General features: G+C 42.4%; 2 protein-coding genes across 2 annotated transcripts in view; both read right to left on the reverse strand.

Moving 5' to 3' along the window:
- The window catches only part of rpap3 (RNA polymerase II associated protein 3), a 38,270-nt gene extending 16,895 nt beyond the window's left edge, over positions 1-21,375 (reverse strand). The window contains exon 1 of the mRNA XM_037760940.1: positions 21,299-21,375. The gene's annotated coding sequence lies outside the window, so the exon portion shown is untranslated. The remainder of the gene's footprint in view (positions 1-21,298) is intronic.
- An 823-nt stretch (positions 21,376-22,198) lies between these two features.
- lrig3 (leucine-rich repeats and immunoglobulin-like domains 3) overlaps positions 22,199-26,239 on the reverse strand; it is a 29,248-nt gene continuing 25,207 nt past the window's right edge. The window contains exons 13-19 of the mRNA XM_037761095.1: positions 25,679-26,014; positions 24,417-24,698; positions 23,820-24,296; positions 23,569-23,727; positions 23,268-23,408; positions 22,923-23,180; positions 22,199-22,845 (exon numbers count right to left, since the gene is read on the reverse strand). Coding sequence (XP_037617023.1) covers positions 22,601-22,845; positions 22,923-23,180; positions 23,268-23,408; positions 23,569-23,727; positions 23,820-24,296; positions 24,417-24,698; positions 25,679-26,014 — 1,898 coding nt within the window. The 3' untranslated portion in view covers positions 22,199-22,600. The remainder of the gene's footprint in view (positions 22,846-22,922; positions 23,181-23,267; positions 23,409-23,568; positions 23,728-23,819; positions 24,297-24,416; positions 24,699-25,678; positions 26,015-26,239) is intronic.

Genomic DNA, 26,239 nt, shown 5'->3' on the forward strand with positions numbered 1-26,239 from the left:
CTTGCTCAGTGCGTCCGAAAAGATACTGTTTAATCACACAAAAAGTATGTTGAATGATAGTACACATATTGTGCATAGTACACGATTTTGGACAAAGCCAAAAACAAATCATCTAGCGGTGGGTGAGGTTGCAGATTGCAATCAACTGAAACTTCTCACATGTGCCAAACGTGTAGCAGAACTATGGTGGCCGGCTCCGTGAAGACGACGCGCTCCGTATGTAGATATAAACGGCTCATTCTAAGCTAACGAAAACAAAACGATTCTTATTTTCAGGTGATTATACTCTAAAGAAAACATACTTATTAAAGGGACTCTATGTAAGAATCAGAAATTGCTTATTAACAACGAGCGTCCTGTTGTGCGCGCTTATGCTCGTAAACGAAGGTCCTACCGTGAATCGAAGGCCCGGCCGATGTTGAGCCTAGTTTTCCTCCGACGTCGGTCACATTCATGTTTTGCAAGACGGGCTTCACCAGATATAACTTTGTTTTTTTGGTGCTTCCGTTGAGTTTGTGTCGGGAGTCTGAGTTGTGGTGGAGGGCTGGTCGTTTATTGGCGTTAATGGACTCCATTTCTAACCAAACGTTAGTTATGGTTGCACACTTCTAGCTCTGTAAGCGGAGATCAAAATAAAGGCACTTGCGAGCGTGCATGACGTCACATCCGTTGGATGTTCCCGGTATAAACGGGCCCGGGTTCATCACATTAAAAGCAGTCTACAGGCTGATAGAGGAAACCAGGAAAGTTGCGGAAGGTTAGGTCACAACCTGTTCACACACTGGCAATAAAAAACAATTTATATGTGTAAAAAAGTTACATACAGTCCCTTTAATACTACAGTATATTCCATTTCTGCTGATATATCCCCCTAAAAGATAACCTTTAAGAAAAGGGTTAACATGGATCAATCATTAAGATGGATCTGATCCAAAACTGTAACCTTTGTCGTAAGAATCAACTAGGAGGTCACACACTAAAGTTTGAAGAAGTTGTAGAGTCGAAACAACAACAGAAGTTACATTCAAGAAGAGTTTGGAAGTTCTTTTTTATCAGCAAGTCAAGTCATGAACTCCACATGACAAGAATGAACCTGTTCTTAATAGTCCAAGAGAGGTTCTGAGAAATGGTCCGGAGACTCTGGTCTCGCAGCCTTGTGAAGTCATCCAAGACTGAAATCTCTCTCCTGCTCCTGCCTTTGAATTCTTTGTCATTCAAAACTCCAAGGACGCCGGGGAGGATCACCTCGCCCGCCTATCCGGCCCCATTTGCGAGATGTGGCCGGCCTTCTAACCGAGGCCGGTGGGACATCCAATTCATTGAAGGGAGGAGGAGCGGGATATCGCCTGAAGGGGTCGACTCCGCTCTCTCTGGTGAGCCAATTTAGTCTGACCCCCTCGTCCCGTCCCGTCTCCTGCGCCCAGCGAGTCCAGATAACTGTCCTCCAATCTGGCGGCTTTGTCACGGTTGAGTTGTGGCAGCGGCGGCGGCAGAGCAGCTGAACCTGAACACCCACAACCGGAGGGATTACCGCGTCTTCGCTGAGGACCTATGTGAGGGAGGATTGATGCCTTTTTTTTTTGCTGACATTCGCCTCGTCTCTGACACAGGAGATGAGAAGTGGGACAGCAGAGTGAGCTGTAGAGTAGAAATAGCTCGACTGTCCTGTAACTGGAAGGTCAAGGGTTTGATCGCTTATTAGGGCCCGAGCACCGACAACGTCAGGTCAGCGAAGGCGCTAATGAAACTGTAGGAATTTTATATTTTTCACAAAAATTAATCGCCTTTTTGAGGACCTTAACATGCTCAAAAAGTTGTTAAACTTGGCACACTTATCAGACGTGGTGAAAAATCTGATATTTTAAGGGTCTCAGGCTTGGGTGTTGCAAAATGGCTCGCTAGCGCCCCCTAGAGAGTTGGAAAAATTGAGCCCCTCGCTATGATTTCACCTACATGTATGAAATTTGGCAGACAGATGTAAAATGTGGAGACGCACAAAAAAGCCTCTTGGAGGTATACCCAAAACCCAACAGGAAGTCAGCCATTTTGAATTTTTGGTGCGATTTTGGCGTTTTATAGGCCGTGTACTTTAACGAAATCCTCCTTCGGATTTAATCAGATTGACTTGAAATTTGGTCAGGACCATCTTAAGACCTTGAGGATGAAAAGTATTTCAAATGGTGAGTTTTCACTGAACGACCTGACCGTTGCGTGGCGGCAATTTTGAGCCATTCGCCAAGAAACAGGAAGTTGTTGTTTACTCAACTGTGCATAGTCCGATCTGCCCCAAATTTCTCAGGCATGATAAGGGTCCAGTCCTGAGGACATGTGCATGCAAAAATACACTCATAGCCCCGCCCCAAGATGTAAGCCACGCTCCCTTTCATAACTCATGAACCGTTTCTCGTAGAGGCTTGTGGGAGGTGTCATTGCACTCATCAGAGTTCCGGTTTCATTGTGCCTGGCCGTGTTGGTTGGCGTCCCGCCAGTACCCCCGACGCGCGGGGAGGTGCGAGGGACCGTTCATCGCTGCTCGCAGCTTTAATACTATATTTGATTTGGTCAAAAACAGTCTGGTAGTTTAGTGTATATTTGGCTCTTTGAGGTTGTAAACAAAGGTCACATGATGCACAAGCTCTTAATTGATCGGACAGTTTAGAGATTTTAAATCGAGCCATGTTTGATTCCCCGGTAACGAGCGAGTGTTTTGCGTCCTGAGAAGAGCAAGAACGTTAACAAAACTAGAGTTGCCATTGATCATCAGAGCAGAACTTTAAACGAGAACACACCTTGAACCCCTCGCAGCAATCTGTCTAATTATCTTTTAACCTGCACCGGGGCTCTACCTCAGCATGGGGTTCATTATTCAGGAGGGCGAGGACGGCTCTGACCCCGTATCTTCACCACACATCACACTCATTAGTCACCGGCGGGCGAGAGGCAGGATCAGTCGCTTATCCAAGCTTTTAACACCGCGCCCCCGACACTATTGATCAGCTGCTTTTTTGCGCTGCCTGAGCCAGCAGAAGGCAATTAAAGAGTAAACTTAAAGAAAAAACACACAGAGAATACAACCTGAACACACTCTCACATCGTCTGAGTAGGAAAAACACACACATTGATCTTCAAGTGAACTTTGGTGACTTGAATAAAGAAAGGAACCAAAGTGAAGTCAAAAAGTAGTTTACATCAGCGTATTAGAAATGTAATTTAAGTAGACAAAACTTACTTTGTGTGCTTAATTTAAAGTATATTTAACATGTGCTTTTGAAAAGTACTTCAAATATCATCAAGTTCAATTTCAATGAACTAAAAATATACTAATTCTGTAATACTTGAATACTTAAAGTGTTATATCCGTGTACTTATTAAAAAGTGCACTTTATTGTAAGTGTATACTTAAGTGTACTTCTAAAAAGTATACTAAATTTAAAATACTTACAATGCTAATTTAGTGTACTTATGAAAAGTACAATTATTTTCAAGTCCCTTATAATACACTATTAGTATGCTTTTTTTAAATTAATTTAAATTTCACTTCATTAGAAGTGTATTTAAGTATACTTAAAAATAGTGCACTTTAATATAAGTTGATTTTAAGCTGCATTTCAGAGTACTTTTAAAAAGTATATTAAATTGCAAATACTTATAGTGGTAATTTAGTGTACTTATAAAAAGAACAATTATTTTCAAGTACCTTATGATACACTATTAGTGTATTTTAATTTCACTTCATTAGAAGTATATTTAAGTATACTTAAAAAAAGTACACTTTAATATACATTTATTTTAAGTTGTATTTCAGTGTACTGTTTAAAAGTATATTAAATTACAAATACTTATAGTGGTAATTTAGTGTACTTATGAAATACTTATATAAAGAGTACTTTATACTAAGTTAGTTTTAAGTTGTACTTTAGTTCACTTCATATACATGTACTTAATCTCAATAGTGTTTTAGTATATGTATAATAAGTGTACTTTATTTGCATGCTTGGATATCATATTATTAATTTGTTTACTTTAATCATTTCAAACTTTAACTAGAAAGTATTTTTTCTAAATCACATTTATTAAACTAGATTGTGATGTTACTGCCCTTTAATATGAAATGTATCTTTAAAAAAAAAAAAATACATTTTCAAAGATTTCAAAGGCTTGCAAAGATGGAGTTATTTCAAATCTTCAGATCCACCAAAATATGTGCAAAATGTTGTGTATTATTCTGTGACTAGTGACTAGACATAAACACATATTTTTAATATATTGTCCTGGTTTGAAATGTCCTGCTTTGGGTGCTTTACACTGGAGAAACTGGAACCACTAGAGGTCACTCTGGTGCTGCTTCCTGTTCCACACATGAGGATCCCCCACTGGGTAAAACTTCACGCCTTAATCCAATTTATTAACCTGTGAATTACCCTCAGGAACTGACAACAGTATTGTAATGTAAACACAAATCAAATCCCTGTGCTATAGTGTGAATACACACACAGTATATTGGAGGTGTGGCAGTATACAGTAGGATGACTGATGTGTTTATCTTTTTAAAGCCCCCCCACCACCATTAAGTTAACAAACTGCACCCATTTAAGACCGAACGTGAAAACATTTCTTACTTTAAAAGCATTTCTTTTAATGTGAGTTTAAGTGACTCATCTCACAGTTCATTAGTTGAGAAAAAACACTCTGATTGGGTTTGCCCCGCAGGGCCACGCCGACCTTCTTCACGTTTGTCTACACCGGCAGTAAATCTAAAAGTCTGCTGTATGATTCAGGACTTTGTTGCTAATAAACGTGTGCACGGAGCCGTACCGCCGAGTGCGAGGCACATCTCACTTTTATCTGTAGCCCTGATCCTGTCACTCCCCCGCTCTCCCCCCCCCCCCCCCCAGCCGCCTCAAAAAAAAATCTCCAGAAACCACTTCTGATGGAAAACGCAGCTGTTTGCAAGTTTGCTCGCTGAGAGAGGAGAGAGAGCATGGAAACGGCTTGTAAGGCATGCTCCGACAGTACTGCTATAGGCCTCCTGGCAGACTAACACACAGGGGCACAGAGCTGTGGTTTCACATGGTTCAACATGCTGCATGAGTCACTGACCAGAAACATGTCCCGTACAGCATGGCGAGGGCTCAGTGACTTACACTGTGGTGGGCGAGGGCCAAAGACAATAAGCCAGGGGGCTGCGTAATAATATATGTGAGTGATGTCCCAGCAAAAAAAAAAAAATGCATGTGAATACCAAGAGAGAAGCCCTTTAAATATGTCATAAGAGAGTCATAGATCGTCAGCAAACCCAGAAACAGATTGGACTGGACAGACGCCCCAAAATGACTCTATTATTATCACAATTTGAGCCGTTAGATCCAATAAAAGAATTAAAGCTGCTATACGCCATATTTTTTATTCTAACAATGGATGAAAAGATTATGTATACTTTAATTTTTGTGCTTAATTTAAAGTATATTTAACATGTACTTTTGAAAAGTGTACTTCAAAATAGATATCATTAAGTTCAACTTCAATGTACTAAAATTAAATATACCAATTTTGTAATACTTAAAGTGGTATTTCAGTGTACTTATTGTACTTAAGTGTACTTGGAAAAAGTATACTAAATTGAAATTTGTATAGTGCTAATTTAGAGTACTTAAGTGTACTTTGAAAGGAACCAAAGTGAAGTCAAAAAGTAGTTTACTTCAGTGTATTAAAATGTAATTTAAGTATACAAAAGTTACTTTTTGTGCTTAATTTAAAGTATATTTAACTTGTGCTTTTGAAGTGTACTTCAAAATATATATTAAGTTCAATTTCAATGAACTAAAAATAAAAAATTCTAATTCTGTAATACATGAATACTTAAAGTGGTATTTCCTTGTACTTATTAAAAAGTGCACTTTATTGTAAGTGTATACTTAAGTGTACTTTGAAAAAGTATAAGTAAGTGCATTTTAATTTCACTTCATTAGAAGTGTATTTAAGTATACTTACTAAAAGTGCACTTTAATATAAGTTTATTATAAGCTGTATTTCAGTGTACTATTTAAAAGTATATTAAATTGTATAATACTGTAATTCTGTAATACTTAAAGTGGTATTTCAGTGAACCTATTGTATTTAAGTGTACTTGGAAAAAGTATACTAAATTGAAATTCGTATAGTGCTAATTTAGAGTACTTATAAAAAAAGTATAATTATTCGTACTTACTCGTAGATGGTTAGATAGCCAAGCAGACTTGTTTCCGGTTCACAACCTCTACTTCTTCATCTACTCTGTTTACTGGCAGATTACTGCCACGCGTAGACTATAGCGCCACCCGTTGATGGAAACGCGCCTAATTCACATTTCTTTTTTGCGACATTTCAAAAGTTTGCTTAAAATTGACAATTGAATGGAAACATGGTTAGTCCCTACGCTCTAAAAACCCAATGCACACTACCTGCTCAACATCAAACCGCAGGAAGTTGTAGCGATTAGCAGATTAGTGGAGCATTTAGCAGCTAAAGAGACAGATATTACCCTCATGAGCTGGTGGAGACCAAAACAAAGCTAAAAGGAGATACTGTCATCATAGCCAAGAATGTGACTTTTACAGGGGATTTCTGTGAAGTGTAGTGCGGAAACAATTTACAGACTAACAGTGGTTGAAAACCATTTCATTGTGGTCACATCTGAGAATGCAGAACTTCTCCGCTAAAGCTTCTCTTCTTTGTCATCAAAACGGAGAAAATTCAATTTCTGTGTTTTTATTTGTGGTGCTGAATAAAGACGTGATTTATAGGATGTCAGGGCACATTTTTCACTGCAGGGAAGAGAGTCATAACAACGTACTCATGCAAGGGTGTTTTTGTCATTTCATAAAAACAGTGAGAGCTGGTGGCTGTTGTGCTTTTTTCTCCCAAAATCAGATAAATTAAATTTGCTCTTTCAGGCAGTTTTTGTGGGTGTCAAAAACGATCACTGCAGCCGTGGCGCGAGGTGATTAAAATCAGGTGTCGCTGTATGATTGATGCAGTGTGTGCGCCACATATGTGCTGCTTTCACACTGGTAATTACAACACTTTCAAAAAGATGTGGAATTCAACCGTTTGATGTATGTTCGCCTGCGAGGACTTTGAAGAAACTCAACGGAGGACCATCTGGGACTGAAAAGAGAGTCGCTGGTGGGAAAAAAACGAGTCACATTAATGTCTGAAAATGGAATGCAGCATGTTCTCTGTAGACCTCGGATGAGACTGCATTATGTGTTCACTGTATGTAGTCCTATGTGGCTGCTAGGAAATACCCTATCTGCGAAGGATTGAACATTTAGCCATTAAATAGGCGTTATCAGTCGCTATAAGCACCATAGATGTGGGTCATTGGGGGCCTACTATGCTGTAAAAGTGAAAGTGAAACTTAAAAGCAACATGTATCATGTAAAACTGAATGAAACGTCACGTTTTGAATGCAAACAAAAAGGCTTCTTTATGTATAGGCAATAAAACTACAACTTCTTTAGGTTTAGGCAAATAAACAGTTAGATTTAGATAATAAAACTACAACTTCTTTAGGTTTAAGCAACAAAACTACAACTTCTTTAGGTTTAGACAACAAAACTACAACTTATTTAGGTTTAGGCAAATAAACAGTTAGATTTAGGCAACAAAACTACAACTTCTTTTGGTTTAGCAATAAAACTACAACTTCTTTAAGTTTAGGTAAATAAACAGTTAGATTTAGACAGTACAACTACTACTTCTTTAGGTTTAGGTAACAAAACTACAACTTCTTTAGGTTTCGGCAACAAAACTACAACTTCTTTAGGTTTCGGAACAAAACTACAACTTCTTTAGGTTTAGACAACAAATCTACAACTTCATTAGGTTTAGGCAACAAAACTACAACTTCTTTAGGTTTAGGCAAATAAACAGTTAGGTTTAGGCAATACAGCTACAATCCTTTAGGTTTAGGCAAATAAACAGTTAGATTTAGGCAATAAAACTGCAACTTTTTTTAGGTTTAGACAATAAAACTACAACTTCTTTAGGTTTCAGCAAAAAAAGTACTTACTTACGTTGGTCTACCATATGAATACATGATGAAACCTACTAGTGGGTGTAGCAGGCCCCTACTGACCCACATCTATGGGGCTTATAGCGACTGATAACGCCTATTTGATAGCCTGACAACAGTCTAATCGGCTGGTTAATGTCAGGTTTTGGTGTCAGTACCTCAACACTGAAAGGTGGAAGGCTTCTTTCTAAACCCACCAATCTGCACAGATGAAGGAAATCACAACAGTGTCAAATCCAATGCAGAACAGCCACAGAGATCAATTTGTACAACAACAGCATAAAATAGCCCTGAAATGCAAGCGTAAGACAGGTGGAGTTCTTTTTTTACTTAAAAATCTTGCTCTACTGATGTGCATAGTGGTGCGGCTGTCATCGTTTTCTCCTCCTACTTCTAAAAATGCTGACAACAAGTCCCGACATGTTCTCTGGGGGGTAGCTGAAAGGCATTCTGGGAAATGAAGGAACTGTCTAACCAAAGTGGAGTTCATGTTGAGGGCAATAAAATTACACTTAATGAGAAACACAAAGGGCATTTTATTTTTTTCAGTTCCAAAGTATAGGCTCTTTTACTGTATCCAGCACAACAATGAGCATTTTTTTCTTTCCATTATTTCACTAACTAGGTTAGTTTAATGACATATCATTTTGCGCGTATATTAACAATAAAAATCCTCTCACAAATCAGCGAACTAATTTGCTTCAGTCCCGCGAATGAAGCCACATATAGGAATCCCAGACCTAAAAGCAACATCTGGCTGGTTTTAAGAGTCATGGACAGTTTGCCGCAGGTGGTGGTGGTGGGCGGGGGTTCATATGGGTTATATGGAGCGTGGACGTTTAAAAGGGTCAATACATGCAGATACAACACAACTGTGGCTCATGTGGAGAGCTGGAGAAAAGGGGGGGAAAGTAGTGGCAGAATTTCAGGAAAAGTCGGCATTCTTTCCGTATTAAAAAGATCTTTCATGATTCTGTCATTGATTTTTAGACAAATAGGTGACTTTTACTGTAGATGAGGAAGTTTAAGGGAGCGTAAAAACAGATTTTTGTGCTTAAAAATTTTACTTTTTTGATCATAGCTTGGTGAGTGAATTAGCCACAAATGCCGAATCGATCGAGAGTGGGGGAGAAAAAAAGTCCTGTTTGAGGCCCCGGATGATGGAAATGATTATGTTCCCCCCTCGCCATGATGGAAAGTAATGCTCGGCAGCAATTTGTCCACCTGCACCTCTGAACAGCGGGCTTGGTAACAATTACTGGTCCAGGAAAGAAAACATTACAGAGTCATTACAATAATGATAGTAATTCAGGGCTAGGGTAGACGTAGCCTCCGTAGGCCCTTCTCTCCTCCTTCTCTTTCTCTCTCCCTCTTTTCCTTTCTTTCCCACCTTGACTTTTTCTTTAATACAAATGTCTCCTTTTGCCATCCTTAAAATCATTATTCATTTGAGTGTCTCTTTAATACTCTGCAAGCATATCGGACGACCCTTTTTCATTGACGCTCTGCTGTGATTTGGAGTTTATAGCCCCCCATAAATCACATATATTACCCTGGAGACGCACTTTAAGTCTGGACAGGAATATCATAGGAATATTAGAGGGATTTAAGACTTCATGTGAAAGTCCCCTGTCCTGATTAAGGGAGGGGGGCACCGTAGACGACGAAGAGGAGGAGGCCTGGCGGAGCCCCTCGCCTGCCAGGCACAACTTATTTATGTTTCAGAAAGAGGACTGACGGTGCCAGGACATTATCCAAGACGCTGATGCAGTCGCCACACTGCTGCCATCCAGTCTGGAAAACATTTGAAAATCTTTGTTATGAAAAGAGCGTAAAAAGATGCCCGTCCACCCCGGCGCTGGAGGGGAGGTGGGAGGGGGGGAAAGATGTCTCCGTTTTCCATCTGGAGCTCGCCGAGGACAGTGTGGGAGGACGTGTGTACGTTTTCAGCACAACAGAGCAGAGATGATAAAATAGCTTATGAAAAAAGACAAATGGCTGCAGTCACTGTTCTGGGTGGGCCCCGCACATGACGTATTAAAGCCTGCGAGGGATTATTTTTGTATTTCTCAGCACTTTTTTGAGTAGAGTTGGACTGATATATGAGGCCGTTAAATATCCGTCACGATGCTCTGCTTTGATATGAAGTTTCACTCTGTCTGGAATTTATTATTTAGTGCAGTTATTTAAACCAGGTTCAATCAAGTGAACTTAAAAAGTGTAACAAATCACACAGTTTACAACTGAAAAGGTGTGTGAGTACATCATTCTGTTTTTGAGTTTTGCTTTTAGAATTTTTTTTATGCGGTTTTGTGGATAAATTACATCTATACGCATCTTTCCATTGACTTTATATGCAGTCGCGCCACCTCTAAAATTCACCTTGTGCTCTGTCACAGTCACACACAGTGAATCCTAAACCAGACTCTGATTGGCTGACACCAGCAGCAGGTCACACCCGCAGCTTTACAGCGCTCCCCGCCCGGGCCTCGCCACACCGTGGACAAAGTGCTCGCTGTGCCCTCTCTGCCTGCCTTGGAGGAACGGGGCCCCCTGGTCCCGGTGCGACTGTGAGACCGGGGAGGACTGTCCTCATTGCGCCCCAACTGCGTCGTGCTGCCAGTGCGGGGCTCGGCCCATGTAAAAGGCGCGAGGGGTCTGCGGTGTTGTCGGTAACCCACCGATACTGGTATCTGTATCGATGCGTCCCTACTGTCAACCATCACACCAAATTTGAAGTTCTTAAGTTAAATAGTTTCTGAGTTCTGCTCCGGAAACGAAAGTGTGACCCGACTACGTTGTCGCGGGGGTATAAGAATAGACACAAAATTGACTTCCTGCAATATGAGGCTGATGCCAGCCGAGAAATAATGTTTCAGAGGCTTTACCCCACTGACAAGAATAAAACTGACAATAAAACTCTTGAAATGCAAAAAAAAATATTATCTATCAGCTGCTTCAAACCAAAAATATCAGTATAGCTTTCAAGCGAAAACATTTCCTTTTATGGCCGTTGAGTTTCAAAGAGAATCAGCCAAAGACAAACCATCCATCAACACTCCACGCAGTCATTCTGTGCGTGGATCAGGCTCAGACAGCGCCGGTCTGAGGAGGGGAAAGTGGGAAATCCCCCCTCGCCCGAGCTGCTCCTATGCCGCCTACTGATGTCGTAATTTCTCACTGAAACCTTAACCAAACAATAAATATTCGACAGCTCAGTTGTTCTAAAAAAGCGGCGCTGTTTGCACAACACGGCCTGCCAGAACACGCTCGCAGGGTTCACCGTGTGTGACGGTGATCGGGGCCGTTTTGATTTGTCAGACTGCACCTCTTTTCACTTACAGAGATGCAAAATATAAATCCTGGATCCACATGAGGAAAAAAAAAGGAGTTGAATTCATCGCATGCGGAGGGACCGGCCGCCATATTGTACTCATTAATGACTGGCACACATGAAGAAAGTATGAGTTAATTGCTATGACATTCCAGCCAACATATAAACTGTGGCACTCCAAACGTTCCTTCCCAGAGAAGCTATTGGAAACCCAATTGGCCAAGATGAAACTGTTTGGAAGTGTTACTTCCCTTTAGTGAGGCTCAACGCAGCGCAGCAGGTTTCACAAACACCATTTGGCGGCTCTGGGTCTCAGTAAATAGTGGCGAGGTTAACTTATGAAAACACTCACACCCTGTTATCAGATCAGGCCTCTACAAAGGGCTCTCAGCATCAACAAAAGGAGGGGAGATATTTCTTCTTTTTAAAGAAAGAGGCTCGATTAGCGCTGTGTCGTGTTGGTCTTTCTCTTCTCCGTTTCCCCCCCTCGCCCTCGCCCTCATTCCTTCCTTTGCTTTCATTTGTTCGAGCTGTCGACAGCAGGCTTGGCCTGAAATTAAAAACCTTTAGTGTTTGTTTGCTCGTTGTCAACGCGAGGCTTTTCCCATCACTCCCGGGGACAGCATTGCTCACGCCTTTTTGAAAACTGCATTTGGTGGGGCGGGCGGTGGGCTCCGAAAAATGTTAAAAAGAGTATCACAATCCTGTCCTTTTTACCTCCCACACTCTAAGAAAACAATCCGTTTTAGAAAAACAGATAATGTCCTGGCAGAAAATTACCAGGACATTTTTTCGTTAAGTTTACGGACACTTTCTTCAACCCTAAAACTTAAATTTCTGTTGATTTACAGGATGTCCTCCGTACCGAGCCAAACAGCAGACCCAACCTGCAGCATTTGTACGTTACCTATCGGTCTTTGTGGACCGCCTGAGGCTAAAACTGGGACTAACTCTACCTGATGTCCACTGAAGTCTAAAATATAAGCATTGGTAAAACATAAATAACGATACCAATCTTGCGTTAGTCTCAAAATGAGTCAGCAAAATATTCCTGGCGTATCTGGTAACGTTAACGGTGGACATTAACAGCTGAACTAAACAAAAAAACAGCTTTCCAACTAAAACAACGTTGAGCTAATGTTAAGTCCTTAACATAAATCATTTTGGTTAGACATTAATTGGGTTTTTTTTAACACAGAAGTGTGAGAAAGGTTTCCTTCATATTAACACGGTACATTGGCCACGTAATTTTACGAACTTTTGTTGCACGAGAGAGAAAGCTACAGGTTAATTTTCAGCGTTATAATATTACATTAGGCTGTGTTTTCAGCTGAACTCCCCGGATGTTTTAAAAATCTTTTAACGTTTTTTATTTCTACCCGTTTTTGACATTTAAAAACAAAATAATTTGCGGATGGGAAGTCCTGAACAGAGGTGTAAAACAGACAGGTTTGTGTGTGTTTGTGGGCGGGTGTGTCCTCGGTTCATAGTCACGGGTCAAGCACACACTCAGTGTCAGTGTGTTTGACCCAGGAGTGTCTGAAGTGTTGATTCTCCAGGAGGTCAAAGGTCAGACGGAGACTGATGAGTCTACTAGACTGGTTTTAAGTTGTGAAAGGCACATTTTTAATTTGTATGTACACCACAATGTACTGTATTCATTTTTTATACTTTTCTTGTATATCTATCTGATATATTCAAATGTTGTCAGTGACATTTATACTCAGTCTCTCTATTTGCTGTCACTGTTTGCTTCTGCAGTTTCACCCCCGACAAAGATCAATACAGTTTTGTGCAATCATTTAAGTCCAGCTGCTGCCAGGAGTGCATAATGCCTACTGATATTACAAGAATTGTCTGTCAACCTAAGAGGAAAACACTTAAAGTGAGTCTATGTAACTTTTGAAGGAGGAAATTATGTCGGATGTTCTTCATCTTAAAGAGGATCTATTATGCTCATTTTCAGGTGCATACTACACTTTATTTTTCTCATACGGCTGTGCTGCAGCACCTCTTTTCACCCTCTGTCTGAAACGCTCTGTTTGAGCTGTGTTACTTGATGACATCACTGTGTTACGGAAGAAAAGGCGGGACTTCAATCAAGGCGTTTCAGGAGCAGTGTTTCTGTGGAGGAGAGTAACTCCCTTTGGTGTGGACTTTTGGCTTTGTAACTTTGCAGACCTTTTACATGCACAAAAAAAAACTATATAACACACTAAAGGAAAGAGATAAAAACATAATAGGTCCTCTTTAAAATTAAAAATTGAGTTCAAAACAAAAACACACCCTTACTTTGTTCAGTATACTGTATATAGAGGTTTTGCTGCTACTGCTTTATATGGTCTGGTATGATCGCCAGGCAGCTAATGGTGGCTAATGTTAACTTGTGCTAGCAGATTTTATAGGTAGATATCTCTTTGTGGGAGCGAAAAGTTGCTTTCTGGTAAACCCATCAATCACATGGAAGTTTCCTGTAGCCAGTAAGAGAAAGAGAGACCATGATAACCAATCGGTAAAGACCAAGAGCCCACATGCAAATTGGAAGATGTAGATTTGAGTCTTATTCACATTTGTGGATCTTCATTTGTGGTTTACTTTAGCCTCTTCAAGTTCTTAATATAATCTACGTCTCTGTCTACCTTGTCTGTTTTCATGTAATTTTGTTTTCACCTGTGTTGCTGCTATCCGTGCATGTCTTTATTTGCATCCACTCTCACAGGGCTTTTCCAGACACACTGTCAAAAAGGACTCAAACAAATTGAAAAGATAATTGCAGGCTGCCAGCAACACCAGCCAGCCACCGTGTCACAGCTCTGTTCGCGTATCCAGCGAAGGAATGCAACGAGAGGCTGGAGCGTCAGATATAGTGTTGACAGGACGAGCGGAAGCCACCTGGAGCTTAAAGACTGAACTTGAGTGTTCATCATTTTTGCCAACTTCTTGCGGGTCAGCCAGACAGCGCAAAGTGTGTTTTCATTCTGTGATGATGATGATAGACAGCTGCAGATGTTACACTGAATAAGAACAAGCAACACACAGTTGGGACTTATTTGTTTTTGCAGCTTGTGACAAAATATCTGGTCTAAAATAAACTATTAAGTGTGATCGCTATATATATAAACACACATATAATATAACATATAAATATCTTGGTGGCTCGTAAAATCCTCGGGGGTCAACGCACCAGCCTGGACTCCTCCAAGCCGAGTGTTTGACTAAAGACAGACAACAATTATCTCCTTATTCTCCACCAATTTGTCTGGGATTACTTCTGAGGTGTTTGACGCTGGAACCATTTAAGCAGCTTTCGTTGATGTAACAAATGTGCTGCTATCAATTCTGAGTTAGTATGCATTCCTGAAAATAAGTATTATGAGTGATGATGATGATAAGTAAAGCTGTAAACGTAAAACAAAGAATGACTACGTGTCCCAGGTGCAGGGAAACAGCTTCAAGCCTCTGGTGGTTGGTTGTCAGTGTCTGTGCTCATAAATCTCTACTGTCATCACTACGAGCCCTCACACCTTAACTCCTACCCTTCAGGATACACACTACAAAATACCCAAAAGCTACCTGGAAACACACTTTAATAGGCTACTCTATCAAAAAGTAAGCACAACTTGTTAAGTATAGCTCTTATAAGTACATAAAAAGTAAACTGTAAGTATACTCTCTTATTTTAAGTTTAAAAGAAGTGGGGCAGCTAAGCGGAAATATTTGTAACAATTGTTGTGAAAAGATATAGATATCGGGGCGCCGCCAAACGTCACCCCCTTCACCCGCCTTCATGATAGAATGACAACCAATACACCATTAGAACGACAAGATCTTCAGCTTTCCATCGGTGCATTTATCTTTTCATTGGCAGTAAAATTGACAGAGATATCGCTGGATAAAGTTCTGGGTCACCAGTAACCTCTAATCACAGTTAAAGCGATACTGAACTTTGGTAGAACTTTGGGTTGTATCGCTAACTAGCCTTGATATATGCCCAACTAAAGGAGATAGTCATCTTTAAATAAACCACTAATTAACATGTTATAAATCGCTTGTTTGATTTGAAGCTTTAGAAGTGCTGGTAGGCGGTTTTCTTTTAATTGGACAGAGTCATGCTTGCCGTTTCCTCCCCTGATTACTGATAGCTAGTCCTGTCCTGGCTTTAGCTTCATACCTAACAACAGATACGGGAATGGTTTAATTGATCTTCTTTCGAAAGAGAGAAAGCGAATATACTGTAGCTTGTTTCACCAAATGTCAAACTCCTTTAAAGTGCTGGACTTTAATTTCAATATATGTTGGCCTTTCCAGCTGCCAGACCTTTTTTCTAGCTTTGGGATTTCATCATTTCAAACTTTGTCATCCATCCCTCAAACCAATCCCTACAGAGGCTGATATAACCTGCAGAAAAAAGGGAAAATTGGAGTTGAACTGTCCAATTCAACTGTCCCTAATTGGCTTTCGCTCCTCTCTGTATCAGTGTTAAACCTTTTAAAGTACAAGGGTGAAGATTTGAGCTTTTGAAAGTGCCTATACAGACAGCATCTTTCTCTCCGATGCCTCAGAGACTGTGATTCACAGTCTCGGCCATTACGGTCGTGTCTTTTACAGGCGTTGGGGGTGTCGGTTACTGCCGACCACAGACACTCAAGCAGCCTGACTGATTTAGCTCTTTGGATTTGTGTGGAATTAGTCACAGTGGAGGGCTGGCCGAGACAGCGGGGAGTTTAAGACATTGTTGGGAAAGAGAAAGCCTGGAGTGAGCGGGCTTCTTTCTTTCTGGTTTTTACGACCCCTCAGGTTTCCACCTGTGCTGACACGGCTGAGACTTTACAATAGTCCTGAAAGAGTTACAAGCAGCCGCGTAGAAATTCCAGGCTTCTTCTACCCCTTTTCTTTTTTTCCTCTTTTACTAGAAGGGTGGGGTGGGGGGCCCGGTTATTGTGGAACATTTGTCAGGCAGCCAGTTGCAGAGGCAGGGCCAACCGGTGATTTATGGCAACATCTGCAAGATGCAAAGCCGTTTGTATGTGCTTTTAATCATACAAAAGAGCCCTGGCTGGATTGGAGATTGAAAAGAGATGAGGTCTGATGGGGTTTTTATGGAGTCCGTGCTGGGATTCACACTGATGGCAAACCCGTGTGAACATATTATATGACCGTGGGATTTTTTGCAGCTCAAGTGTTTCCAAGTTGGCTCGGGCTGGTGTTTGCAACAAAGCGAATGCCGTTTTTTTTGTGATTCGACACGGTCAAAAAGATTCTCACCGAGCTTGAAGATAATCTGCGAATGAATCGAAATGTTTCGTCACATAAGAGGAAAACCCAAAAGGATCAGCCAAGGGAGAGGCGAAAAACCATCTGCGAAAAGCAACACAACACAAATCTTGTTGGATTTGTCTGTCAACAGTTTGGGGGGGATTCGGGGTCCAAAGCGATACCGAAAACTGCAGGGTCACTTTGTTTTTAAATGTGTATTTTAGCACTGACAAAGCACATCTAAATAGTAGAAGTGAGCTCAGTGGTTGTAAAAGTCAGACACCCATCCCCCAGCAGATTTCCTGCTTCATAACAGAGGAATAATAATTCCTGCGAGCCGCCTTCAGCTATTTAATATAATAAACATCTGTCTGCATGTCACCACATCTGGCAATAATGAAGGGCAAATTAGCTACAAAATTCAGAGTGTCTGGCAATGAGATAAGACCACGGCGTGCTAAATTCATTTTCTTGGCTCAGTCTCTGGGGCTGTAGGAGAGCGGAGAGATGGCCCCGAGGAGCTGACCCCGGATCAGCGTCTGACTACTAACGTGAACACTTCCCCGGGTCAGAAAATAGAGATTAGACGCTGATCTGAGAGCAGGGGGGGTCAGCAGACTCCATCAGCCGTCTGCCAGTCATTGGTGGTCTGGAGGAATTGTCAACTTCCTGTCTCATTTCTCTGGACGCCGAATCAAAGTGGGGGAAATTATTCTGCAATCTGGCCGCTGTTTTTTCTTTTTCCCCCTCGGCTGGAAATGTGAAGGTTGCCGTTGCTGGCTGCAGACTCGGCAGGAGACTCCTGACTTTTTAAAAACCTTCTAGTCGCTTGTTAGGCCACAAATTGTTTTTTTTGGTTGCAGCAATTTCAGAGACTTTCCTTCAAGGAGTAAATAAACCATTCGGAGGGGAATTACATCCACCCGCTTAATTGTAACACGCATAGTTTAGTGAAGTGTAAAACCCTGCCTACAAAAAAAAAAAAGGGAATCACATATTGTTGAGAGGAGCGTTTTGAATCCACCACACCAGCTGCTAAACTGCTAAAGAGGGGAAGAAGTTTTTTTCCCACAGTTGCAATTAAGTGACCTTGAGCAAGGCAGTTCAAGGAAAAGTCCCCCCTCAAATCCTCTTACATGGTTTAACAATCAGTTTTTCAACATAATCCAGGAGTCATTTTGTAATAGAATATAGCTCTTTATCTGTTTTCCCTCAACCTGCCTTCCAGACATTTCCTTCATTATGGCAACTCCTGTGAAACATGTGTGAGCTTGTTGCATTCAGCATGTAGAAAGAGTGTTTAGTAGTGCATTTTAACTGATAAAGAGAGAGAATTGCAGCCTACACTAATAAATTAACCTGTCTTGCAGAGGCATTATAGTCCATAATATTCGTACTCTCAGTGGGTGTAGAAATGGATCTCACTGCCTCTTCTAACAATACATTTTTCCGCTGAAAGAAGCCTTTTGTCTTTCTGTCCATAAACTGTACGTAACAAGTGTACGTAGTCGTCGTGATGTCACCCATTGGTCTGTGAACTGCCGTTTTGAAGCCTCGAGTTTGTCAATTTGTCCGTCGCAATCTTGTTTTTTTTGCAACCAGAAGTGATACCAGAGGGCGGAGCTAAGTACAACCGAACGCTGAATATGACATTTTTAGGTGACCAAAATGTTACTTTCATGAACTGCAAACACGCTTTGATCAAAGTTCTAAGACGAAAACAAGGACACCTCCCAGACCGGACAACGCCGTGGTAACGACCTGTCAATCACAAGGTAGCCACGCCCTAAAGCATCCCCTGCTTTATGGTCTATTTGACTCTAAATGGGACCATAATTTACTAAATGAACATCATGCTGTATTGAAGAAGACTTGAAACTAGCGATTGAGACCATAAACTCATGTTTACAATGTTTACTGAGGTAATAAATCAAAAGAGAAGTAGGTTCATTTTCTCATAGACTTCTATACAATCAGACTTCTTTTTGCAACCAGAGGAGTTGCCCCCTGCTGGCTGTTAGAAAGAATGCAAGTTGAAGGCACTTCTGACTAATGCTTATAGGGCTGCTTTATAAATGTTTTTGTATTAAAAATGTGTAATTTAAAAAGTGATTCAACAGAGAATGATCCCCAGACTCTGCAGTTCATCTCAGTTCTACGGAACATTTTAGCATCTTTCAGCTCATTGTTTTGGTTTTAAGGCACACATACTTGTACTGTACCGGTTGACTCTCACAGCTCTCATCAGTGTAATTAATTTCAGCCACAGTACGCAGCTGTCTTTAGCACAAACACTCTTAAAAACCCACTGCATGCTACCTGCTCAGCAACAAACAGTAGACAGACAGTGACTATCTTGCGTATATACTGACCAAAAACACCTTTTGGTGATGCTTCAACACAAAGATTTGTATTTTTAAGGTGATTATACACTAAAGAAAACATACTTATATATATATTACAATCCATTTCTGCCAATAGATCCCCCTAAATGTCACACACTGTTCCTTTAAACTCCCTCCCACTGCTCCAGCGGAGCTATTGTGAAACCCACAACTACTAACAGCCCTTTCTGTTTTGGTCATACACATCTTACATGCATCACCAGCTCATCATACATCATTTTTGCCCACACAAAAGTTTGAAAATGTACTTTTCAAACAATACACAACGTGCCAGTCCTCTAAATATCACCACATTGTGCTGAGAACAAGAAGTGCAATCAGAGCCCACTGAGTTTATCATTAATCACTCCCAGGCCTCACTAATCCATCCTGGAGGGATCAGGTTTGTTAGACGTGATTTCTGCTCTAACCAGACACGACTTCGCGCTGAGATAAGGTTATTAGGCAGAAGTGGACTGGTCCTTGAATGTTGCCTCAGCAGCAGCAGCAGCAACAGCGGCTGCGGCGTCGGCAGCTGTTTCCCAGGTGTTTGGATGTGTGTGGCTCCACCATCTTGTCTTAATCGCAGCCTCCTCAAAGAACTGGCAAGACTTCCAACAAACCTCCTCATTCCTTTACAGTGGGGTAAAGGCATAGGACCCAGCGCGGCGTAGTAGCCAACAGCCAGGTGTACTTAAACATTAGTCAGCCAGAGGGATGGGAGCGAAATAACGAGTTCCTAAGAAAGCAAATCTCATCATCAGCATTTCACAAACTAAGTGAGAGGAATCCAAACAGACCTTTTAGGGTGCACATGTTTAAAACAAAATGTACTACTTTTCACTCCGCTGCTTCTCACGCTGCCAGACTGCAACAACTGCCCTTGAACAGGAGGATCTGACTAAACCTTCTTCTAAACTGCTGGCACCACCATCGTGAATCTGCCATTTCGTAAACACAACTCCACTGTGGCAGGCCGGGAGCCCGCAAGACGCTTTTCCAAGTGCAAGTTTCAACAGCTAGCCCCCCGGTGCACAAGCACACCTTTTTCCCCTCGTGTTGGAGAGGAGAGGCCTGAAACAACAAACCGCCAGGCGAGAAGGGCTGGGGTGGGGAGGTGGGGGGGTGAGTCATCCAGCAAACAGACAGAGTTTAGTTTGAGCTACATTGTGCCGTTACTGTTCTACCAGCAATTTGTGGGTTTAAAATGAATTACACTTCATTATTTTAAGTTGTTTGTAATTATGAGCATCATAATTAATAGAGTCATTATTAATGATCGTGGTTGCAGCAGTAAATATTGACAAAGGTGGTTGATCATAGCTGGCTGTAGGAGTAATAGAAGTAGTATTAGTACTACTTCTACTGCAATACTTTCAATACCACGGCTTCTTCTACTATTAATCTCTCAGCTACTTCTACTATTACTACTGATTGCAGAAGCAGCAGAAGGGGTAGTCCTAGTTGTAGTTAAAGGTTCTCTATATGATAGCCAGAGCATTATTATAGCAGCAAACAACTATTTGCCATGTAAAGATATAGAGGAGTAATGTCTACCTGAGCAGAGAATGAAGTCGCTGTCCCTCTGTGTGTGTTGTAATGAGGGATACACCGATACCGATACCAGTATCGGGTATCAGGTATCCGGTCCAATACTGTGCTCATGTACTCAAACGTTGTGTCGCTCACACCCTCCAGCTGGCTGTTAACCAGGATCTTTTGGCACAGAGAAGTACTCGTATCGGTACTCAGTATCAGCGAGTACCCAAATGTAAGTACTTGTACTTGTACCCGGTCTGAAAAAAAGTGGTATCGATGCTTCCCTAGTTGTAATCCAAGCTTCTCCTTGCTTTGCTTTTAGTGCATGTGAGTGTGCCCTGCTCACGGCCGCCGCTCTGCACTGCTCTTTCATATGACGGTTACAGCTGACAATGCCGCCCCGACCTATTGCGTCGTCGCAGCAGCGTAGCCAAAGAACGTTTATATTGCCAAGAAGTGAAAGTCCATTGTTCGTTTAAATTGCAACATCAGCACTCAGCAGCAGAGCTATGCTTCTGCCATTTTGGACTGAAAGACGCCAGTAAAACATCCGCCTAAAAAGTGTTGCACAAAAGGGAGATGCATGACTTAAACTGCATTGCACATGCATTTACTAATTGAACTTAATATTATCAGAGCAAAGCCAAATAATACTTGAACACTAACAGTATTTCAGTACATGGGAACTGAGTCAAAGTGAACACAAAGGCATAAAAAGGAACAACTCACTTTAGAAGACGCATTTGAAGACAGGGAGGATCATGTATGTCTGGTAGCACGGCAAACAGAGAAATGTTCTTCTCCTCCAAGCAGCACTGGTTGCGTGCTGATTGGGCTCACCTGTTACTATAGATCAGAGTCAACTAGACACAGGTGAGCCTGTGGCTTTGTCTCCTTGCTTCTATACTCATTACATTGGGAAAGAGACGTCTGTAACTCAGCGGATCATTTTTTTTAGATGAATCAACTCCCCAATACGAACACCTAAATAGCCCTTATTTAAAAAATTAAGTTTTTAAAGTTGTAATAGCTGAATCCAGAGTTATTTCCCTTCCTTCGTTCATGTGAGTGAGAAACACAAATGTGTTACGTGGTGACATCACCACGTTACGGAAGAAAAGGCGGGATTTCAAGCAAGGCGTTTCAGGAGCAGTGTTTCTGTGGGGGAGAGTAACTCCCTTTGACGTGGACTTTGGAACTTTGCAGGCCTTTTACATGCACTGAAAACTATATAACAAACAAAAGGAAGGGCATAATAGGTCCCCTTTAAATCACAATATGGCAAAAATATGCAAAATAACCTGAGATCAAAGCCTTCAGCTTGCTCCGAATCATTAGTTTGGACAACAGTAAAGTTGTACCACATGATCCCTCTGATAGATTTGTAATTCTTGCCCAGCCCTACATGGAACCAGATTGTGATACCAAACAGTTAAACATCCTCTCCGTCTCTCTCTCTTGGTGGGGGGGCTGACTGATGACAGACCTGAGGCGTCCTTGGCGGTCTGTGGTTCTGCTCTGGAAGGCCGGCGTTCAACACCCACCACCACCACCAGCAGCAGCACCACGTCCTCTAAATCTCCTGCGCGATCAAGACAGTGACGTCACTGAAGACTCGTAGCACTGAAGTGAATGTAGCAGCACACATTACGGTGTTTTTTTTATTGTTTACACATGTGCAAAACAAAGCTTCATTCAAAGCTGGAATAACTGAATAGGCAGGGCTGCAAAATACTCATACACAAAAAGGTAAGCAAAAATAATGGAATCTGTTTATATACAATTTACAAAATATAATAAACTTTATATAAAAAATGTATATATTCATCTATATTATTAAACTGAAGCTGGGTCCTTAAAGAACAGCTGCTAATATGCTCCTTTTGACTTTTCTCTCGGAGCATCAAATAGTCCGTTTACATTCACTCGTTGCACATTTGAGGAGTCCTTTTATTGCAAAAGTGTCCATCCAGTGAGGTAGAAATTTTCATTTTTGGTTGTCCTCTTCATGAAAACACAAGAGTCACTCAGCTAAGTGCTCGTTCTGCGCTGCGGGACGGGATCAGTCCTGCTGCTGTCGAACGGCTGTTCGTAAACGCTGTCGCTCTGCTCCGACGCCGAGTCCTTGGCGAGGCCGCTCTCCTCAAAGTCTGAATCGGCGTCCGGAGCGGCGTAAGGATTCTCGTGAAGAGTTATTCCGTTATGCGTAGCCAACGGCGGGGTGAAACCTGTGTACAGGTCCTTCTGAGGCCTCCAGGGAGTTTTCCCAAATGTTCCTGAGCGAGAAAGATAGGAGAAGTCAGACCGACGTGCGGACAAAATCCGGAAAAGTTCTGATCAACTCAAGACCTACCCATGAAGGTGCTGGAGGGGGAAACACACTCGTGAGGTCTGCCGTAGTCGTTGGCTTCTCCCTCCTCCACCGATGGTCGGCGGTCGCTTTGCTGCTGGTGGGAGGGGCCGTGATGGAGACTGGCGTTGGGGAGCTGCATCAGGACGGAGGACGAGCAGAGGTCAAAATGCTCAGACAGGAAGTAGTCCCTCATTTTAGAGCTGGTCAGGCTGCCGCTGTAGGAGTCGATGCCGACGGGCTTTTGGTCGATGGAACAGCCTGAAGGTCAAAAAAATTAATTATTAGTTACAGAAAACTTCAGGAATACTTGGATCAACACATGATTCACAGATGATCTGTACGGACCTGTGAAGACGTCTGATGGCTCAGTGGAGTACACGTTATCCCGGCGAAGCAGCGAGCTGACTGGACCTTGATAATGGCAGAGCAGAGGGTCGATGGCTGCCTCCATGTCCGCTTCACTACCTGTATCCAGCTGACAAAAACCTGTACGAGCGAAGGGACGGTATCGCATTAGAACAACGTGACGCTGCAGAGGGATTCGACTACGGCAGAGTATTAAATACTTGATGAATCTCCCTTTAAGGCACATTATGAACAGATAAAAAATGTGCGACCTTTAGGAAAGAAAGGGCGTGTGTTTTACCGTTCATGTCTTTAGGCTGCAGGTAGAAGCCGCTGATTGACGACGCCATATACTGGTGGCTGCTGCCGCTCTCTGATGGGATGTAGCCGTCCTGTCGGTCGGCGAGCGTGCCCTGGGAGGAGAGGTAGCTGGGGATGTCGGCAGGCAGGTTGGTCTCATCTGGAGCACAAGGACATTTGTATTGTTAACAGATTCGTCGATACTTCGTTGACCTTTATAAAATAAAACTCCAACAACCATCGTGAACCAACCTGTGTTGGTGACGCTGCAGTCCTCGTTGCGTCGCCGCGTGTGGTAGATGATGACGACCCAGACCAGCGAGGTTCCCACCACGCAGCACACCACAGCTATGATGACGATTCCCACCGTGGTCCACCCGTCGTCGTCCGATCCCGCCCCGACCACGCCGCTGACCGCCACGCCGCCCTGCACTCCGGAGTCGCAGTTGGGGTTCGGTATGACCGCCAGCCGGACGTTGCCCCTCTCCGTGCCCAGCGCGTTGGACATCTCGCAGGTGTACTTCCCCGCGTCGGCCTCCGCGGCGTCGACGATGATGAGGAGCTGGTTGGCGGCTGCGAAGAAGTGGCGCTCGGTCACTACCAGCGGGCTGTCGTCTTTGGTCCAGTTCAGCCTCGGGGGAGGGCTGCCGCCGGCTATGCACTGGAGGACGGCGGTTTCGCCCTTGGCCACGGTGCGATCCATGAGGGGACGCAAGAAGGAAGGTGTTTCTGGAAGAAGGACCACGGAAGCAGAATATGTTAGTGTGACAAGGAACCAACAATATCTATCCTTCATACACGCCTTTCATCCTTCATTCACGCCTCTAAACGTGGATTCCTGTTCCTCACCTAGCACAGTTAGCGTAGCGTTTGCAGAGATAGCTCCGGCCGTGTTCTGGGCCGTGCAGCTATAAACGCCGATGTCCTCGGTCTTGACGTCCACTATGAAAAACACGTCGTCCTCCGGCATGACGTGCATGCGGCGTTCGCGGGCGGCGGGGAAGTCAGTGCCTCCGTCTTTCTGCCAGGCGATCTGAGGGGAAGGGTGACCGACGGCGGCGCATTCCAGCCTGGCTGTCGCTCCGGCACGGATACTCAGGTCCATCGGCATCTTGGTGAAGGACGGGAGCACTGGGAGTGAGACAAAAGACCTTTAATTAGAATCATTTAAGACTTGGACGGACATTTTATGGACCTTATAGAGCAGGGGTCTGCAACCTGCGGCTCCGGAGCCACATGCGTCTCTTTAGCCCCTCTCCTGTGGATTTTTAAAAATGGAAATGAATAACTGTTTTTTGTTTACATTTTCATTTTTATTTATCATTGTTGTAGGTCTATGGTACGACGATACGACGGAGTATTAGGGCCACATTGAGGAAAAAAAGTAAATCTGAGATTTTGAAAATAAAGCTATAATATTATAAAGTACTAATTTTACGTGTTATTTTATTTTTTTCTTGTAAAGTTATGACTTTATTCACGTAATATTAACACTTTTTTTCTCCTAAAGTTATGACTTTATTCTCGTAATATTACAACTTTTTTTCTCGTAAAGTTATGACTTTATTCACGTAATATTACAACCTTTTTTTCGCGTACAGTTATGACTTTATTCTCGTAATATTAACACTTTTTTTCTCCTAAAGTTATGACTTTATTCTCGTAATATTACAACCTTTTTTTCTCGTAAAGTTATGACTTTATTCACGTAATATTACAACCTTTTTTTCGCGTACAGTTATGACTTTATTCTCGTAATATTAACACTTTTTTTCTCCTAAAGTTATGACTTTATTCTCATAATATTACGACTTTTTTTCTCGTAATATTCTGACTTTATTCTGTAAATCTCAGATGTTTTTTCCCTCAATGTGGCCCTAATACTCCATATAGTACATTGTCTCTTTGGCCCTCACTGCATTAGACTTATATACTATATACTTAGACTATAAACTGTGTTACCTTCATCACAATGATCAAATGTTTTGCAGCTCCAGACAGATTTTTTAGTTATTTATTTTTTCCCTAAAACTGCTCTTTTGATAGTAAAGGTTGCTGTATGTCTATAACCCCTGTTATAGACCAATTGGTTTGTTCCATCCCAAACTTACTGTTGACGGTGAGTCTGGCCTTGGTGGAATAGGACGATCCGAAGTGGTTGGAGATGACGCACTGGTACTTCCCCTCGCTGGAGAACTCCACATTGCGTAGCTGCAGGGTGGTGGTGTACTCCGTCACCTCCGTCTCGCCTCCCGTGCCTCCCTGCACCCGCAAGTGGGCCTGGTTGTGAATCTCCGCGTCGTTCAGGCCCTCGTTGTCTTTCTTCCAGGCGAAGGTCATGGGCGAGTCGCTGGAGCTGGCCGCCGAACACACGAACGTCACGTTGGTGTCCTTGAGGGCCGACTGGGTCTCCGGCTGCACCGTGATTTGAGGCTTTGGGAAGTCATCTTGGGAAGACAATAAAAGGGAGGATTTTAAATTTCTTTGGCTATTTAGCAATGTTTAGAAATGTTTGGTAAATTCTTTGGCATTTTGTTGGCATATCTGAAAGGGGAAAGTTTCCTCAGTACTTCTCTACGGTGGTAATCAGGAAAGCTGAAAACTTAACCTAGTACATTTCCACAACGTTCTCTCCGTGAGGCTCATTAGCTTGTCCAGAAGTCGGGGAGGAA

The sequence above is a fragment of the Sebastes umbrosus genome, chromosome 23, assembly GCF_015220745.1.
Source record: "Sebastes umbrosus isolate fSebUmb1 chromosome 23, fSebUmb1.pri, whole genome shotgun sequence".
NCBI classification, from domain to species: domain Eukaryota; kingdom Metazoa; phylum Chordata; class Actinopteri; order Perciformes; family Sebastidae; genus Sebastes; species Sebastes umbrosus.